The sequence below is a fragment of the Podarcis cretensis genome (assembly GCF_951804945.1).
Source record: "Podarcis cretensis genome assembly, chromosome: 5".
NCBI classification, from domain to species: Eukaryota; Metazoa; Chordata; class Lepidosauria; order Squamata; family Lacertidae; genus Podarcis; species Podarcis cretensis.
The window spans coordinates 41,474,988-41,496,134 of record NC_137174.1 but is presented as its reverse complement, the minus strand read 5'-3'; the positions used below and the strand labels follow the sequence as shown (position 1 = coordinate 41,496,134).

The window sequence follows — 21,147 nt, the reverse complement described above, 5'->3', positions numbered from 1 at the left end:
CTGCTTTTATAGGTGCTGGATAGGACCAGTTTTGTCATCCCACTTGCTGTGATGTTATTCTTAAGAGGCAATGCTAGCGCGAAGCCACAATAATAATTCTGTAGAGTGAATAAATCCATGTGACACAGACCAGGCACTGGAGGACTCCCATCTCTGTAATGGAGGAAGAACTGAAGGAAGAAGTCAGTTCCCGTTCAGATGGTGAATTCAGCCTCCAAGCAAATTATTACCATTAAAGACTAACTACTGTTACTTCCACCGCCTTGAAAGTCCTGGTGATGTGCTTGCTGGCATAAATGGTCCCCCCCCCCAGCAGACCAGACTACATACTTTTCAAAATGGGGAAATGGATTGGATTTGGACACTCACACTTGAAACTGAGTAGAAGTCCTCCTTTGATATTCCAATGCACCAGAAAGAGCATTTGTATATTTTGTTTATCGTACGAATCATTGTTACCACTGGGAAAACCAGTGCAAACTGGGGAAGAAGAAATGGATGACTTCTAAGAACCCTGGGATATTTTCTTCACAGGTGGCAGGGTGTCCTCAGCCCAGAAGTGGGGTGTCTTGAGAACCCCCTGCAGTGGTGTGACTAGGAGGTAACATTCACTATGCAGCTCCAAGTCAGAGTGGAGTTACCCATAGAACAAAGATGGGACACATGAGGATCTTCAGACCAAAAATGTCTGGAGGTCCACCATGATAGAAACATAGGGAGTTACCTTGTACATGTACATAGTCCTATAAATTGTCCCACTTAGCTCAGTATTATCTGCACTGACCAACAGTGGCTCTCTGGGACTTCAGGCACTGCCACCGTGCTGCTATCCTGCCCCACCCTCATCCCTGTCATAGTGCTTGTAGACAGGCAGCCTTTCTTGCAGCAGCTCATAGCAACTGTAGCTTAGTGACAATAATCTTATTTGTATGCAGAAGGTCCCAAGTTCAATTCTCAGCATCTCCTGGTAGGTCTGGGAATGTCCTTTGCCTAAAATCCTGTACTGCTACTGCAAGATCAATGCAGACAGTACTGAGGTAGACAGGCCAGTGGTCTGACTAAGTATAGGCCAGCTTCATGTTACAGCAGTGTGTTGGGAGTTCAGGCATTAACAAGTTAAGTTGAATACCCCATGCAGACTCTTAATAAAATGTGTCCAAGTTAATTCCAATTATTGTATGTTGTCTTCACTCAGCAATGAGGGCAATGGGTCATTGAATTAGTAATGTATAGGGAAAAGCAGTTGAAATAATTAAATGCAGTGGCGTTTGTTAGGGGAAAACACAGTAATTCCAAATTAATGGGGAATAATTGTAAAAATTGCCGCCTGGAAATAGATCCAGGAGACAGTAATTCAAAGTGGGAGCTCTTAATTCCTGGCAAATGTGATAATGTTGGTGGAGACCACACTCAGTAATCATATATTATTTCTGCTTCTCTAACCCTTCCAAAAAGCAATATAGGAAACTGACAGAGTAAATGGGAGTATTTAAATGATGCTGAAAAGCATGAAGGCTGCAATCCTGTACACATTTACCTGGGCATAAGCCAAACTGAAAACAATGAGACTTCCTTCCAAGTAGACATGTACACCACATTTAACACCATAGGCTTAGGTTTTACAAGCAGAACCTATAAAAACTCAAAACCCATAAAAATGAAAACGTCAGCATGTTTTTTTATCCGAAAATGAATATTTCACAAGGAATTTAATCATCCGCCACCCCGCAGAAATCAATTTCTTAAGAATAATATAATAAAATCTCAAAGTGCTAAAAACAACCCGCCTCTCACTCTATGTGAAAGGAAAAATGAAAGTCCTGTATGTGCAGGTTTAATTGTTTTGTTTCAAAAACAGACTTTTCTCCACCACCACCAACTTGGTTACTTCTCTTTTAGATACTACTGCTTAGTGAACTGATCAATAAGGGAGCCAGTGTAATACAGAGGTAGACCAGGGTCCCCATCCCCACTCCTTCACCAAGAAGCTCACTGGGTGACCTTGGGCTAGTCACTCACTCTCAGCCTAACCCACCTCACAAGGTTGTTGTAAGGATAAAACGGGAAGGGAGAGAACTATGTATACCACCTTGAGCTCCTTAGAGATCTAAATGCACACAATCAATCAATCCGTCACCAGAATACTGTCAGTGTCTGCCTAAGTTCAGAAGCAGGTTGTGGTGTTTCCACATAAATGATGTCACTACAGAAAAGGCTTGCCAATCAAACCTCCATTAACTGTAGCACAACCAGAAGGGCCTTACCTGATGCCTGGACTATTTGACCTTGAACAGACTTCAATTTTTGTGCTCTTTGTCTATCTTTCCCCAGAAAATATTTTCCCCATTGTCATTTCATTTGTGTTAGCCTTTGTGATTTCAACTGTCTCAATGACCTGTGGACAAAAAGCATCCCCGTATATTACCTATCAGCCATTTCACAGGACATTTCTTCCTTTTTTTATTGTAGAAAATGGGCTTAACATCTACTATTTGCTGACATGGGTGTTTTGGGCCATTATATTTCATGTGCAGAAACCAACACTTTATCAACAATAAGCACCACTGGAAAGAGATGGAGTGAGTCGAAGAGTGCATCTCCGATCATGTCCTAGTCTCCTAAGATTGCTATAGCTGCAGCCTAAGGTCATCAATCTGCAAAGAGTAAACTATGCTGAGATTCTGGAAATAAACAATACATTCTGTAGCTCCTGAGACATGTGAAGCTCATTTTCAGAGGGGGAAATACAACCAGACTTTGTACCTGGAGATTGTATAAAACAGCGGTTGTGTGGCAACCTCCCCATTTTTTTCTTGAAAAGAATAACATCTGAAATGACCTTCCAATGATACAAAGCCTCTCCTCCTTACAGAGGGGAGGGGTTGTGAGTGGGTGCCATTTCCCACATTGGCAGGGGCATTTTGCCCCCTGCCCAGCTATCCCAGCTGCTGCATCACACCCCTGGGCAGCCAACCAGTCAGGTTGAGGCTTGGGGGTGGGGTTTTGCCGCCCAAATGTGGCTGCAGTGCATTATCCAGTGCCTAAGCCAATACCTCTCACATGCTGTAATCAATAAAGTTGTGGCCTTTTTTAGCCCATTAACCATGTGTCTTATTCTCAAGTGGGTGGCAGGTCCTTGAATCACAAGGTAAACTCCATCAGATTGGCCTACCATGAAGAAGAAGAAGAAGAGGAGGAGGAGGAGGAGGAGGAGGAGGAGGAGGAGACGGAGACGGAGGAGGAGGAGGAAGAAGAAGAAGTTTGGATTTGATATCCCGCTTTATCACTACCCGAAGGAGTCTCAAAGCGGCTAACATTCTCCTTTCCCTTCCTCTCCCACAACAAACACTCTGTGAGGTAAGTGAGGCTGAGAGACTTCAAAGAAGTGTGACTAGCCCAAGGTCACCCAGCAGCTGCATGTTGAGGAGTGGAGACGCGAACCCGGTTCACCAGATTACGAGACTACCACTCTTAACCACTACACCACACTGGCTCTCAAGGCTTAAGAGACCTCAAGCCCCACTTAGCCTTACTTCACGTTACAAGTAAAACAAAAGGTGTGGTTCTACTCCACTCCCCACATGATGGCAGGGATGGGCTTAGAGTGAAGCATACATCCTTTTCTGACAGCCTCTCACAGCTGAAAGAAGCATCACTGATGGAGGGAGGTTGCCCAAAATGGAGTTGAATTGGCCATAAACCACTGAATCCTCTGCTACTCCTGCTTTCAGAGAGAGACCTGATATGGGTTCCTCAAAAAACAACAACACTGCCCTATGTTCTGCCCTGACACAACTTAGCAACTTAGGATTGCTCTGCCCATAGGTGCCAATGCCCTGGGTGCCCAAGCACACAGAAAAATCCCCATGAAGGGGTCGGGCACCCACAGTTGTGGAACCAAGTTGGCATTCCTGGCTCTGCCCATCTCAAAGTAGAGTATGTTTTATGCCTTGTACATATAAAGTTCTAGATTCAGTCCCAACAACTCTAATGAAAGTTTTTTAGAACTGACAAAGACCTTTGCCTGATACCACGGAGAACACTGAGCTAGGCGGACAAATGGCCCAGCACATTATTAACAGGAGCATGCCTATTTGTGCCTACTCAGAACTAAACTCCATTGAGTTCAATAAGTCTTATTGGTTGGTTGGCATCTGTCTTGAGAGAAAATGGCGTGCACCTCTAGGGGTGAAGTCAAACTGCTGCATTAGCGGCACCAAAGTGACCTCCCTGGGTGCAAGCCTGGGCAGTGTGTATGGAGGTCCTAAGCTGCCCAGATGACCCTCCTCTTTGCCCCACTGATGTGGTCCAAAGGAAAGCAGAGTAATGCATTTGGCACCAGCTTGGCTGCAGGAGTTGTCAGCATACAAAGTGCCATCCAACCATGTTAGGGACTCCACTCTGGATTTGTGTGGGATTTACTCCTTAGCTTTTCTTTCTCCCAAAGATACCCTGAAAAGCATTGGAGGTTTAGGACCAGAGTTTTCCTTCTTCTATAGGTTGCTCAGACCTTTGGAGGAGGGGGGATATGAAAGGAGTAGCTCTCCACCTTCTGTAGCAGTTTCCTTTTCCTCTTTTTAAAGTTGTAATTCAAGGGATTTTTCAAGTGCAGTTTTAATAGATATTTTTAGACTATGTTTAAAATTGTCAGATTACCTCTTTCTATACCCTACCCTGGGATTATATGATGTAGGGTGGGCTATAAACCTTTATAATAAATACATAAAATAAATATAGGTATTTTGCATTGAGGATAGTCATATCAATGAAATATGGTCCCCTGAAGTCTGCTCTGTGTAGCACTGTTTCTGCTATCCACTCTGTTCTAAGAGCTATTCCACTGAGGTGCCAAAGCACTTGATGATTCATGGGGATCCATTGGTCAAAGTGAGGAAGTCACATTCTTTTATTCAGTTGCCTTACCGTGCTGCTTTTGAAAGTTGTTAGGACTACTAGGGAACTTTCCATGAAAAGCTAGCCTACCAATGATGAGCTAGTTAGACTTCTGGCTGGATTTGGTGTATGGCAGCATTCTAAACCCTCAAAGAGCTTGATCCACTGTCCAGTTAAGCCAAAGAACTTGGATTGAAGTCACTTTGTATAATATAGATGAAAAACGACTTCGAGCAAGCTCTTCCAGTTCTTTTCACCAAAGGGAAGGCTGAAGCTGAAATCCTTTTCAACTTCAAAAGGATAAAGGCTGCATTCCTAAACCGGTTGTGTGCTGGAGGTTTTGAATGTGTTCTTTTTCATTCACAGACAAAAGCTAGTTTTGTGACAGAAGTGTACAAGCAGTCTAAAGGAACGCCAATTGTACATATTATAACAGATATTAATTTGAAAGACACTTATTCCAATTTTATGTTGAGACGGAAATTATCACTCAATAACTATAAACATTCATTTGCTTGCTCCATTACATTGCACTAATGCTGGGCAAATAACCTGCCACGAATAAATGAACTGCTGGATTTTTCCTCTTCATCTATTAGCAAATTAGCCACAAATGATCAACATTTGTCATTATTGAATTATTAGAAATATTTGAGGGGAAGACTTATGAGTTGAACCATATGCACGTCTTTTCAAAAACATGTCCTCTTAAATTCAATGAAATTTACTCCTGGGGCTAAGGTGGTGAATCTATTTTCAGATCAAGGGCCAAGCACGGCCCACCCATGAGACAAGGTGAGGAGACCACCTCAGGCAGCAGAATTCACAGCAGCCTCTCAGCGAATAGGAGGCAGTGCTATTCTCCTCCCACCCCTCGGGAAAAAATGGTGCACGCTGCCCTCTAGGGCCCCTGCCCCTGCCTGGCGTGATTCAGAGTGGGCCCCATTCCCCATCACAATGGCCTTTGAGTCCCACTTCTACCATAGGGTAAAGTTCATCTGATTCCCCTGCTTGTAATGAAAACAAATCATTATTCCCCCCTTGTTCCCAATGTAGAGCTTCACTCACCCCATCTTCCCTGGTGGGGATGGCTAAGTGGGAATTTGAACCTCGGTTTCCCAGGTCCAAGTCTGGTACTCAAACTATTACACCATGCTGGCTCTCAAATGACTAGCCTATTCTCCATGCTTGAATAGCAGTTCTCCTAGTGGTCAGCAACAGGTGGATTAAACATGGACAAAGATTCATTCCGCAAGCAAAGTGAAGGAGGAGAATTTCCAGCTATCTTATATACTGGCAATAAAACCAGTGACACCATTTTGTATCTGCCACTTATCGAGATGGTCATAAGTATTATGACCAATTTGAAAGGGGCTTTGGCTTTGTTTATTGCAGAGGAGGAACATTTCTCCCAGAACACAGCCACCAATAATACTTGGATAATGGTTGCTATTAAAATCCTGTTTTACTGTCAGCAGAATTTGCTAATGAGGCAAGCTGACAAGTGCATGAAAGTCCATGTGGCAACATCCCTGGCATTAGGAAGCATTTTTGAACATGTAGTGTTGTTTGGCCGTTAAGTTACTGATAGGAAAAATACTTAGTCACTTCCCAGCTGTTCGGTGGCAAGCTACGACATAAAATTTAAACCATTAAATAAGTCTGAAAGCAAGAGAACAGGTGGCAAATGGTTTATATGGCAGATGGTGCCTTTTTAATATTTGTACTGGCTGCTAATTTACAATACAAGAGTCCATAACAACCATGCCGTATTTTACCTTTCTTATTCCAGAAATTGGTGAATTGTAGGAGGGTATATGACAATAAATGCCACAGTTCTTCTTTGTAACAGGTAGAGTTATCCTTTGGCTAGCCTGATGAAGCACATATAAAATGTATAACAATGGATTTCTATTCCAGGTGTCCTTTGTTCCCAAAATGCGAATCAAATTCTAAAGCTTGTGTATTTTAGACCCTTAAACTCATCTCAGTTTCACAGCACCATCCTAACTACCGTACATTGTGCTGAATTTAATATGGCTTACTCTCAGGTAAGCAGGGCTAGGAATGCAGCTGAAATTTATGTTTAAAAAACTCTGAAAGTTCTATGTAGGTCAATAATAAGCAAATAAATCCCCTTCTTTTTTGCTTTCTAGAGGAGAGCATATTTTATAATAGGCAGATGCACTGAAGAGTTGCCTCTTTCTTATTATAGTAATTCTATAGTCAGATCTCTATGAGAAAACCCTGCTTCCATGGCACATTTCACCCTTTTGCCTACTTTATGAATAGGTAAACAAATGAATAAGTAAAAATTCCAGAGCAGCTAAAAAGAGACACAGAGACGACAAACAAGACATGCAACATCAATCCTTCTAAATTAAAATGGGAACAATCATGGCATTGTAAATACCATCTGATATGCAAAATCATCACCTGCTAAATCTACAATGCAAGATAAATAAAGGTAATAATTGTTTTATAAAGTGTGGCATCACATAATCTTATGAGCGCAGTACCTATAACATGGGTTTGCTCTTATTTGAAATGTAAAGTACGGTGCAGGTGTATAGGCAGTAATTTGAAAAGATCTGTACTGGCCAAGACCCAACTGCTTTGAGACTTGGATCTAACCACTAAACCTGTTTCTGAAGCATTCTCTGGAGCTCATATCAACTGCAGCCTGAGCTCACTGCCCCAGTTCCACTTTTGCTCACTATGGTGGTATTGCTGCCTACCGCTATCATGTTGAATTAAACACCTATGCATTAATATGTGCTACATAACAATTATTATTTATAAAGTACCTGAAACACTGGCTCAGTATTATCTACACCAAGGGAAACCAAAGTGATGTATTCCAGATGTTCTTAGACAATTGCAGTGTTCATCTGCCGCCAACCAGAATGGCCAATGGTAAGCTGTAGTCGCATTGGCTATCCCTGGTCTATACTTTCATCAGGCAGCAGCTTTCCAAGATTTAAGAGACACCATAAATTGAACCCAGGTCCTTTTGCATGCAGAGCACTGAGCTACACACCATATAGTTATTAAAAAGAGCAGCCCCTGACTACAGACCTACAAAGTAATGACGAGAGCAGGGAAGCTGCAATACTTGTGCTGTTCAGCACGAATGCGGTATTGTGTTGTATCCTTCTTTGGGTGTGGCTTGTTTTGATTCCAAGAGCATTGTAGAGGCCCTTGGGCAGAAAAGTGACCTAGAAATACGGATATAATTAACTAAAATAAAAAGGAAGGAGGAATGGACATTTATAGTCTAGCCTGGAGGTGATAGAGCCAACGGTAGCTCACTATGACTTGTTTGCAAAGCATTTTGAGGATAACATTATTTACATCTGCTGGGACCTTGACTCCATTGTTACAGAAGATGAAACTCAAGAGGTGTCCAGAGCGCTGTCTAGTCCTATTATGTTGAATGAATTTCAGTTAGTAAGGCTTGCGGATGTCAACAAGGTTTTTGGATCTACCAGGGAAACCATGTGTGCTCTGGATCCTTGGCCTTCTTGGTTGATAAAAAGTAGTAGGAAGGGGACAGCTGGCTGGGCCAGGGAGGTGATTAATGCCTAGGGTTGCCATACATCTGGGAAAACCCAAACGTATCCTCTTTTGGGGGGGGGCAGCATGCCCATCTGGCTGGATTTTTACATTTTAAAGGAAATGTCCAGTTTTGGGGGACTCGGGCGGCTCCGGCTCTCATTTGGGCTGTTCTGCATGCCATGGCTGCTGCCAGCTGAGCTGGGTAAAGAGGTGAGGTGGCAGCAGCCCTGCATGCCTGCATGCCTCTTTCCTTAGCTTGGTCTGACAGTGACTTGGGCTGACCTCTGTTTTGTCCTCTATTTCCTCCTCGTGAGGAGGGGTGGTCCCTGCTGCTTGAAAGAGGCCGTGCTAAAACCATTTCTCAAGAAACCCTCCCTGGATTCAGAAAATTTAAGTAATTACCGGCCAGTTGCCATTCACCCCTTCTTGTGCAAAATTCCTGATTTCTAGATCTATTTCAATTGGGGTTTAGGCCCAGTTTTGGCAAGGAAACTGCTTTGGTCACCCTGTATGATGACCTATGTGGGGAGAGAGTCAGGGGAAATGTTAGTTCTCCCTGAGCTCTCAGCAGCTTTCAGTACCATCAGCCATGGTATCCTTCTACAGCAGCTGTCTGAGTTAGGTGTGGGTGGAACCATTTCGTGGTGGTTCCAGTCATACTTGGATGGCATTGTACATTTTCAAGAATTGTATACCTTAGCGAGAAAAATTGTGGAAGGGGGAGAGAGCCTTATATTTATATTTTGTTTAAGAGGTCTACATAAAATGGTATAAAACATTCATTAAATATAGCAATAAAAGCACACTTATGTAATGTTCACCAAATGCATACACATACACACATCAATTCCTTTGAGTTCAGCACTAACTAAAATTTGAAATCTATATAGCTGCACTGCTGTCAAAGTGATGGAGAATTCAAGCTTCCTTGCTAGACAAAAAAGAAAGAAAGAAAGAAATAGACCTTACAATAAGCTGCCTCTGTATTGATTCACATGCAGCGCCACCCCGGGCCTCCTGCTTGCTTTATTTATTATCTCCGTTAATCACCATGGGAGCATCAACAGATTCTTCCCAAGGGTTTCATGGACAAAGCAATTTGCAAATCACAGATACTACACAAAGCCCTGGAAATGCATGCAAACTTTCCCTTCGACCGATTTCCCTTTTCCCTCTTTCCCCTTCCAAATTAATTGTAGCTTTCCACTTCCAAAACAATTCAGGCTGCTCTCTTGAGATGTTACGGAGGACAGAATGTTTGTCCCCAAGACTGGCCTTCTAATTTGCAAACCATAGTTCGTAGGTAGCCTGTTCTGCATCTCACTACTGGGAGGAACAGGAGAAAGAACAAACCTTAAGCAGCCAATACTGGATTAAGTTTTTGCATGTGTGATTGATTCTGGGCTGCCCCTAAATGAATTCACACATTACATTATGACAAATACTATTTGTATTGATATTGGCCACAATCCAAAGCATGCCTAAGCCCAGTGATTCCATGTTAAGCATGCATAAACCCGGTTAAGCACATGTAAGCCCAGTGATTCCATGGAGGAGCAGCCTTTGGCTATCATGAAAGGTGAAGACTAACTTTTAATGTATTTCGAGAGGGAAACTTGTTGGAGATGAAAAACTCTCCTGTTATACTACATCAGTAATTATATTGGTTCTATAAGGGAGAGTTTATGGGAGAAAACTTACTTCTTTGGCTGATTTCTAAAATCTAGATCTTGTTATTTACCGGTAAGTTTATCTGAGCATTTTCTTCTGTTCCTTCCCAATTTTGGGAAGCAATTTCTTTTCACTTGCTCTTCCCATTCTCTGTCAGTGTCCAAAAGGAATTAGAACAAAAGTATTTTCCCAGCTCCCAAAGAAACCAGGCCAACTGTATGAGTTGATATATTAATGACCTTCCTGGATCAGGGCGAAGGCCCATCTAATCCAGCAGTCTGTTCTCACAGTAGCCAACTAGATCCCTGTAGGAAATCTGCAAGCAGGATCCGAGTGCAACAGCACCCTCCCTGTTTGTGATTCTCAGCCTGTGATTCAGAGACATCCAACAGCTGGAGGTAGAACTCAGTCGTCATGGCTAACAGCCAGTGACAGAAATAGACCATCTGTCCATCCACAAAGCCCTGATGGTTGACAATGGACGAGAGCAGCTGAGACATGGGACATTAGGGTGTCTGCTGAAAACATGCCCCCCAATAGAAAATGGAGATGTGGAAAAAGAGATGAAACTCTTGCCTTTGATAGCTTATGAAGCTGGATGAGAGGTTAAAATTTGCCAGGAGGGGGTTGAATTCTGTGAAGTTAATAACAATGGGAAAACTTTGGGGAAAGAATACCTTTCTCACTCTCAAGAACTGCGAGTTCTGTGCTTATACAGCTATAAAATGTTCTGATGTGGGGCTGGTGCTTCTCTAACACGATATGGTATGGTAGAGAAAAGCTGGAGGAGATAAAAGCATCCTTTATCTCTTCCTCCCTCTCCCAGTCTGAACAGCACTGCAAACTTCCTCTTTCAGGTTGCCTGAAGACCTCAACACAGACACTCCTCTTGATGGGTGGAGATGGTGTATCATCATCAAGTAATAATCAAAAATTGTTACTAACAACATTATTAGTGGTAGTGGTATCTAATGTTCCCATTCTATTAGAGCAAGAGACTAGCAGAACATAACAAACACAAACACAAACAAATGATGTATTACTTATACCCCACCCATCTGACTGGGTTGGTCCAGCCAATCTGGGCAGCTTCCAACAGAATGGTGTCCCCTGCAGCCCCCCATTAGCTCTAGAGGGTTGGGGGACTCACTACCTTGTAACCCTCCCTCCTCCCCTCGACCCAAAAGCCTTTGCCAGAGGTATCCGCATAACATTATTATCAACTATTATAACATGCTCCATTTGAGCAAGAGAGAGGCAGGCAGGAAGCCCCTGGTGCCAGTTGTTGACACAGATGTGCATCTGTTTCCATGACATTGATGTTGCAATGCTCACCCAAGCCCAATTAAACTGACTGGATATGCTTTGCGTTACAAATGAGATTTCACATCCACATCCAAAAATGATTAATACATGTCTAGCTGCCAACAACTGCAATTGGAATGCTATCATCATCACCACCACCTTGATGTGCAATGGAGTCGTACCATTAACTAACAAGCAAATATATATGTATCAAACATTGTTTTCTTTCAAGGCACTACAGGAGAGCAAACCCCTAACTGTTTAATATACTCCTGTAACACTGTTTCCTCAGAATCTAACCTGCTATGCAAAGACAGGATGGTGGTAGTGTTAAATGAAAGGTTCTTATATTGTTCCATTTTGTTTGTTTCTATTATGATTAGATTGCCCTCTCTAAAGTTTATGGACAGCAAATATGAAAAGAGAGCTCATTATCATATTATTCTGCAAACTGGATAATGAAAATACAATAATCTCTGGGGTTCACAGATGGCACTCTTCTTCCAAAGATTTATTTTGGTAGGAGTTGAGGGCAATAAGTCATGCTTTATAAATGTCGACATACTGATCTTTTTAACTGAAAGGCAGACTGGCTGTAAAATATACTTTACACATGGGATTAGCTCTATATTAGATTATTTGCTTCCTTGATGTTTTCCCAATCATTAAGTTCTGTAGAAAAACAGAAATGTAATTTGGTTCTTGACAGCAGAGTACTACTTTTTGACCAACTGACCATTTTTTTTTTACCTTTCAGGGAAGGAACTTTAATTTAACTTCAATATCTTGTCAACCGTGCAGTTCAATGGGAAAATATCATGACTAAGGTGTTTTTCAGGAGAAAATGGGTACTCCATATATTTTACTATAAGAAGAGCTTCCTCTGAAGTAGCATTAAGTCACAATTAGACATTTGTTTCAGGGCCAAAATTATGCATACATATTACTTATTACCAGGTATCGCTCTTTCTTAATCCATTTGAACTCAGGATTCCCTCAAATTTCAACCTATCTGCACACACTCCAAAGGTTCTGGTGAATTATTATTATTGTCAGTTTTAGTGTTATTACAATTAATTTATTAATTGCCTTCTAAACTACTGTCTTGAAGCAATTTACACATAAAATAATTAAAAACAGTTAAAAACACAAAAACAACAAATAGCATTTAAAGCAAAACTAAAACCCTAGCAAATGGACACTCATAGTGAAGACCTATTTGCCCCCCCCTTAGGAAAGTTTGTTGAAACAAATATGTCTTCAGCTGTTTACAGAAAGTGCAGATCATCTTTCAAAGATGCCTGTCATCTTTCAAAAACAATGCTGTTCCATAGAACAGGAGCAGTCACACTAAAAGCCCTGCTATGAGTTACTGCAGAATGGACTTCTGAGATCTTTGGAACTCACAGAAGAGACTCTCCCACCGACCATAGCGACGTAATGGGTACATAAGGAATAAAACAGCCACAATATCGGAACTTATATCTTAACACCAACACCTTGAACTTGGGCTGGGTAGCAAATTGGCAGGTGTTATATGCTGGTGGTAGTTTGCCCCCACAAGCAACCTAGCTGCCTCCAGATCAACATGGGCAGCCCCACAAAAAAACCTCATTGCAATAATCTAACCATTAAGTTCTCCATGACTAGATGGCTGTGGTGAATGTGAATGCAGGTATGCAGTGAGGTTGCGCTGCCTTCCCAACATTGGTGTTGCTCCCCCCACCCCCAATCTCTGATCATGTACAGGAGACATATGTATTTTGTGTTTTTATATTGTGATTTTATCCTGTGAACCACCCTGAGACTTGTGGGTGTAGGATGGTATACAAATTTAAATAATAATAATAATAATAATAATAATATTGAAATTCTCTTCACTGCCAGGAAGGCGGTTACAACGGAGGTGACCACCTCACCAGGTAACATATCTTGGTAAATTACCACTGGGTAAATAGTCATATGTACTCACCCTCAGTTTACAATTATTTGCTGCCATTGTGCATCCTGGAAACATGATTTTCAGTTGATTGTTTAATTAGACAGCTATCGTTGTATCCCATGTTTGCTTTGCTATGGAAGATTTATTTACAAGCTTAAGTAATTAGCATTTCCCTCCTGCTCTATGAAACTGTTGTAACCTAATTAGCAACAGAAGGCATACCCACAAGGAAGCTTCCCATAATTCATGTTCCTTCCTGTAGCACCAAATAGGAATTCTGGGAAGGAAACTCGGGGCGGGGATGTGGACAGGTATATCCTTTTCAGGGCTGCACTGTGGACTTTTGCAGTTCCAAGAGGCGTAGTAAGATAGGGTGCCAATCTGGGTCATTAATCAAAGCCATATGGACTGTAGTGATCAGATCTCCTAACTGAGCATTATCAACTAAATAATTGGTCACTGGCAGAGAGTCCACATGTACAGTCATTTCAAACTCCTGCCAATGGCCTCCAATAGTGGTTCCCCAATTATTTTCCCCATGGACCATGTGAAAATTGATGAAAGTCTTGGCAGACTACTTAATTATTTTATTTTGCATGTTGTAGTAAGTCTAATGCACTAGGCTAGATGCTATGTGATTTTTAATTGTATTTTGACACACACATCCTAGACCACCTGAACAAAGCTCAGATCACAGTTTGGGGACCCCAGGCCTAGACCATTAGCTCTTAGTATTACAGGATCTGGCCTTCAAGTAAGTTTTCAATGGGCCACCATGCTCCAGGTAGACAAGAGAGCTGGCTTTAACCTACACTACACCTGTAGTTTTCCATCTCTTACAGAAGATCACCAATGATGCAGTGTGAACCAGAAGACAGGAAGAAACAAGGTGCTTGATGTCAGAGGTGTTTACACAATCCAAGCTGTATCTGTTTTCATTTTTTTTAAGTCCTATTGTGCATTCTGCAGGAGAGGATATCTATGAATAATGCAATTTCTTGTGCATGATTGATAATGGTTTTATTACTTAGGCACTCCTAACATGCCATTTGATATCCTATCTGCCTTATTTTCCCGAGGAAAACAACTGCTGTCGAAACCTGACATGTTTATCATTGCAAAGCTAAGCCAGTTATCTAAATGGAAGAGCTCTTCTGCTGTGATAATCTTCTATCAAGCCTTAGGTAGTTCACATGGAGTACATGCTATAATAGCTGTACATTAAAAATGCATCCAGTATGACAACTGCTTCTCACTGAAATGCTTCTCCATTGATATGGAAGGAGCCTCTTGCATAAAAGGATGGAGGCAGAAATCGTGATAGGATTTGAGGCTGCTGTTTTTCCTGTACTGATTAAAGAACGGCTCATTTGCCCTTGGAAAGTCCTCAGAAGATGTTTACTAGTTAACATGGAATGAGGGTGATAGGCCAAATAAGGATATTTTGTATTGACTGTTGTAAGTCATTCTGAGAGCTTATTTCAAGTAATAAATGCATGAGAGGGAGAGGGAGAGAGAGAGAAGGAATGTGTCTGTCATTCAGATTGCAAGGCTGATGTTTTATAGCTTTCATGCAGAGGCTGCCTCTTGTTAAGTCACACCCTGGTCCATCTAGTCTAGTATTGTCAACACCGTGTGGCAGCTGCTCCTGGGGTTTCAAGCAGGTGTTCTGTCCCAACCCTACCTGGAGATGTCAGAGGCTGAACCTGGGACTGTCTACATGCAGAGCAGATTGCTCTGGCCCCTCACTCCATACAAAAGACACAACTTTTGAGTTAAACTCATCATGTGCATTGTCTCATTCATATGCACTGTCCCCATGCTCACCCCAATAGCAATGTTATGTCACATGTCATCAAAACACCACCAACGTTCTTGAAATCACTGAAGGATCATACAGTTCAAGCAAACAATGAGCACAAATGGATATGTCAAAACGGATGCCCCCAAAGCGAGTTCAAAATGTGGGGCCATTATCAGGAATAGGAGAAATGGAAAGTCAAAGCTTAATTCATTGCACATGAACAATTTTGGCTTCTAAGAAAAAATTCTGTCAAGATCTACTTCAAAGTTGAAATGCTCCAATGTTCTTTACAGTATCCATCTTCCACCACAATTACTTTGGAAACCTAAACCAGGAACTTTACAATTTAGTAGTATGTCTTGGTCTACCAATTTGCAAACCACAGATTTTTTAAAAAAATGTTTAACAATGATAAATAAGGGAAATGGTTCATACCTGGGAAAGGTGATGTCAAAACTGGTATTTTGATTGGTGACAAAGTCAGCACGCGACATGGCTGAATACTTGTTGATGGTCCCTGAGGGGCATCTGCATCTACCGACACCATGGCTGCTGCAAATGCAATGGTCTGGTTACTGCCAGCTTGTTTAAGGCACCCACCTATGAGAAAACCAAGTATGATTTGCATTATATTCATTGAACATTGAAATTTTTTTGACATTCACATAAAATCATGCACTCAGCAACCTAATCCTGCAAAAGTCCCAGAGGAGTCAAAGGAAAGATTCTACCAAAGCTGTTCCTTTCTCCATCTCTTTGACATGGTTAAGATATTCCCTCTTTTGTAGTCCATGGAACACCTTTACAACCTAAATGCCATGTTTTCCACATCTTCATCACAATGTATCAGATATGTGGTTCAGTAACCAGATGCTGAACAGTGGATATAGAGTTTGGTTTGAATATAGAAGACTCAGATTGAAATCATTGTTCATCTATTGAGCTCCTTGGAAGAAAAGGTGGGAACTGCATGCAACATCTTTGCACCTTGCTTTCTACATAATATGAATAAATCTATTATAATAAATGATCTGTTATTTAAAAAAAATCTATTAACATATTGCTTATCAGAAGACTTTGAGGAAGTTTACAATTAAAATTAACAAAAAAACCCCCCTAAAAACAAATCAGAATAATTCACCATCCAGTAGAACAACTGAACAGCTGACAACAGTGAATTTTTCCAGATGTTACATATTTAGGTGTACATCTGAAAATATAAACGGTGGGACATGGGTGGCACTGTGGGTTAAACCACAGGGCCTAGGGCTTGCTGATCAGAAGGTTGACGGTTCGAATCCCCGTGACGGGGTGAGCTGCCGTTGCTCGGTCCCTGCTCCTGCCAACGTAGCAGTTCGAAAGCACATCAAAGTGCAAGTAGATAAATAGGTACTGTTCCAGCGGGAAGGTAAACAGCATTTCTGTGCACTGCTCTGGTTCGCCAGAAGCGGCTTAGTCATGCTGGCCACATGACCCGGAAGCTGTACGCCAGCTCCCTCGGCCAATAAAGTGAGATGAGCGCCGCAACCCCAGAGTTGGTCACGACTGGACCTAATGGTCAGGGGTCCCTTTACCTTTACCTTAAAGTGATAAAATGCATTTCCAAACACACGTTAGATTCCGGTGGTCCACTTGCCAAGAAACTATAACGGGGTGCAGCTCCTCTTCAGTGTATGATCAGTAGCCAGCCAAAGCTAGCCTCTGTGCAAGAGCTGCTGCTGCTAGGCACTGAAAGAGCTTGGACACAAGCTCATGGTACAAATTTGCATAAAAATGCATATGCTAATGCATGCATATATTTGCCTCTGAGAAATTAGCATGAAGGCACCGTATTAGTAAAGGGGGGAACCAATTTTAAAATGGGGTAAAAGGCAGCCCTTATGAGGCTTGCTGCACAAAACATGGGGATCAGACCCCAGACCACATTCTATCAATTGCCTACTCCCAGTAGTGGCCAGTGTGCATTGGGACTGGCAGGGCAGTAATAGTAAGTAGAGTCAAAGCTAATCACAGGCAGAACCTACTAATTAAAGACTTGTCCCCATCCTCTTCCTTGTTGTACTAACCAAGGAGGAAGCTGCTGGCATGTGGAGGCTGGCTGAGGGCAGATTGCAGTTAGGAAGGCAGTGCCCCACTTGTCCTTATGATCTGGTCTTTACTGCCTGGTTCTGTGTAGCTGCATATACCCATCCAAGAATCTTAGGGACTGTACCCATCATAGATCTACAATTCCCAGCACCCTTAGCAAACTGCAGTTCCTAGGATTTAGAGGGTGTGTGCTTTAAGTTTATGGTGTGTACACAGCCTTAGCATGTGAAATGGCCCTTATATTTGCTCCTCAAATGAAGCAGAAGAATACGTTATCAGAGGGTTTCTAACTTTTAAGAGCAGAAGAGATATGCTAGTTGATTCCATTAAGGAGTGGGAAATACTATGGCAATGAAGAAGAATTAACCTTTTCCTGCATAGCTTTTACCTCCACAAAACAGGTTTAGGAGGAGACCTTTGGTGCTTAATCACCGCTAAGTATGCTAAATCAACAGGAAAATGGATAGTAAAAAAACTTAAGGAAAGTTAATTTGACAAACAACAGCTGTTACCCTCTCTGCACTGAGCTCTGCATTCAAAAATTAAGCAATCATTAGCTTATTACATCATTTAGCAAATGTTTTCAGTTCAGGCGGAAATCCTCACAGCAATAGAAGGCGAGTAGTAATTCTGAAAAAGCCCTGTTTGATCTGAGTCATGACTTTAGGCATTTCCTAGCAACATATATTATATGACAGATTTTCTTTTGATGCCATTACCTACATGATTGCTGGGAATATATAGTCTATCTGCTCAAGGAGGTGAAAAGTTTAATAATGAACTGGCCTAGATGTCACAGGATGCATTTGATCTACTTTTTCTTTTAAAACCCCAAATAAAATGTAGAAAGAAAAAAGAGGGTATACGTCCAGAAAAGATGCGAGAGAAATAAAACAACCACCTGACTTGCTACAATTCCTCAAGTGCATTCCAAATCTAGTTTTAAGCAGCATTCTTCCACTTTCAGAACTTTGTCCATCTTTCTCTTGGGACTAAGGTGGACAGCTGGCTTTCTGCATATCTCACTTTATAAATAAAAATGTTTTAATCAAAATCAGGATACCTGACTAATCATGGTTTATTCCCCTGCTGGATGCAGATTTGGGATTTTAGAATTGGTTGGTTTTGGTTTTTTTAACTAGAGAAGTGTTTGTCATCATACCGGATGTTGCAGAGATGGAAATACAGTGGAACCTCAGTTTTCAAACATAATCCAGAATGCGGCAGCTAGACTGGTGACTGGGAGTGGCCGCCGGGACCACATAATACCGGTTCTGAGAGATCTGCATTGGCTCCCAGTACGTTTCTGAGCACAGTTCAAAGTGTTGGTGCTGACCTTTAAAGCCCTAAACGGCCTCGGTCCTGTATACCTGAAGGAGCGTCTCCACCCCCATCGTTCAGCCCAGACACTGAGATCCAGCACTGAGGGCCTTCTGGCGGTTCCCTCATTGATTGGGAGCTGCCCAGAGTGGCTGGGGAAACTCAGCCAGATGGGCGAGGTATAAATAATAATTTATTATTATTATTATTATTATTATTATTATTATTACAAGCAGGATATGAGGCATGCTTACTTTTTGTTTTCATATAATTGCGGTAAAGCTATTTCTTGCTGATCTTAGGGATAGCTCAATTGGTGAGACTCATAATATTAGGGTTGTGGACTCGAGCCCCACAATGGCAAAACTTCTGCGTTGCAGGGGGTTGGACTAGGTTATCCTCATGGTCCCTTCCAACTCTCCAGTTCTATGAGACTATGAGTCTAAGTGTCACATGTGTGTGTCATGTGTGTGTCACAGCATACTGGAGAAATAAAAATAATAATTAAATAAAAAATTGTCCAGTAGCACCTTATAGACCAGCTAAGTTTGTTCTGGGTATAAGCTTTTGTGTGCATGCACACTTCTTCAGATACACTGAAACAGAAGTCACCAGACCCTTATATATAGTGGGAGGGTAGGGTGGGGTATTTCTCAGAAGAGTAGTAGGAGATGGGTGATTGATTCAGTGGGTATGGTAAACCTGTTGACGACTGGACAGTTGTCCTAATTGCAGTCGTTAACAGAACAAGCTTATACCCAGAACAAACTTAGTTGGTCTATAAGGTGTTACTGGACATTCTTTTATTTAATTATTTTTCTTTTTATTTCGACTGCATCAGACCAACACGGCTACCTACATGAATCTAGCATACTGGAGGTGATGCAACTGCCAAAAGTTAAGACCACCCTTCATGTGATTATGAACCTATTGAAATTTGGTATTCAGTTGACTTTCTTCATAAGGCACATGTATAGCTACTTGGGGGAACTGACTTGTATGGTGGGGGAGGGGGGAACTGTTGGAACTCCTAGGCATAGTTGTAAATGGGTACTAGACAGTCACAAACTAGAGCAGACCAAATTCTTCCGGTACCTAGGGCTTCTATTCCATCATTCCAAGTCCTGAAAACATCATTGGCAGACCACCTGTCAAAAGGCAGAGGTAGGCAAACTGGCTATACTTCAATTTTTTTATACAAGGGGAGGCCATTATGTTCCATCAGCCATTAAGGTATTTAATGCAAAATCTGTCTCTCAACTCCTCTACCCCCCAAACGTCTGGTTCAATGGCTCATTCTCCAGGTTTAATGGCTTCCAGGCAAAGTTTCTCTGGTCCCTCCTACAAGTTCCAAATTGTGTTCCAAATGCAATACAGTGGCACCTCGGGTTATATACGCTTCAGGTTACATACGCTTCAGGTTATGGACTCCGCTAACCCAGAAATAGCACCTTGGGTTAAGAACTTTGCTTCAGGATGAGAACAGAAATCACATGGCGGCAGCAGGAGGCCCAATTGGCTAAAGTGGTGCTTCAGGTTAAGAACAGTTTCAGGTTAAGAACGGACCTCTGGAACGAATTAAGTACGTAACCAGAGGTACCACTGTACTATTTTAAAAAACAGGTGAATGTCCTCTATCAACTAAAGCATGGTGGGCTGCCCTGAGATACTGGCTCAAGATCTCATTTTTTGGCCTAGAGAAGGGGTTACTTGCATACCTAAACAATGAGGAGTTTACCAGTTCATGAATGAACTGGCTGGGTCAATCTGAAGCCTACTATATCAAATATCTTCTGGACAACAAATCCAATGATATCACAGTGGCCGTGGCAAAGTTCCTTAAAGTAGTCATACGAATTAAAGATCAACATACCCATGACTAAACAAATAACGCTTTGGTCTTCTTTCCCTGGGGGGTTGTCTGTATGAATCTGTATTTTATTCTGAATCCATGTTAAGGGTCATTGGACAGCAATAAAGATTATTATTATTATAGTTGTTGTTCTTAGAACTTCCCAACTTGAACAATGGACATAAAACTATATTATGTAAGTCACCATCTCTGGCTATTACTCTGTTGTCTTAAAACCCTACCAAGCTTATCAGGAGTGGTCTAGGAAGAAGCACTTGTGACAGAAAGTTAAGTAACTAATGTGGATGTTAGGCTCTTCTTTTATTAGGAAAGCCAAAGATTCTCAAGTTTCAGTGGACTATCCTGGTTTCTGTAATAGTGACGTTGCTGCTTTGGGCATGTGCACACTCACACACTCACACACTACACAATTACAATAGCATAGAAGAAAGGACATTGTTCAGCAGGATCCAATTGCAAAAGATCCAATTGCAAAAGATCCCAAATTGCATTCCTGATATGACATCTACAGGTATGGCTTGGAAAGATTCCTGTCTGAAAATCTCAGCTGCTGCTTTGTGTTATAATACTGAGCTTGGTGGCCTGATGTTCTGAGTCAGTACAAGGCAGCTTCCTATGTTTCAGTGAAATATGGCCGGCACTTGAAATCAAAGACAGAATAAATGGAGTTTGTGAATCAAAGGCCTCAGGGGG

General features: G+C 41.8%; 1 protein-coding gene across 2 annotated transcripts in view; it reads right to left on the bottom strand.

Moving 5' to 3' along the window:
* Positions 1-21,147, bottom strand: part of TCERG1L (transcription elongation regulator 1 like) — a 168,867-nt gene that overhangs the window by 125,496 nt on the left and 22,224 nt on the right. For both annotated transcript variants that reach the window (XM_079978432.1, XM_079978431.1), the window contains exon 4: positions 15,609-15,773. In XM_079978432.1, coding sequence (XP_079834558.1) covers positions 15,609-15,773 — 165 coding nt within the window. The remainder of the gene's footprint in view (positions 1-15,608; positions 15,774-21,147) is intronic.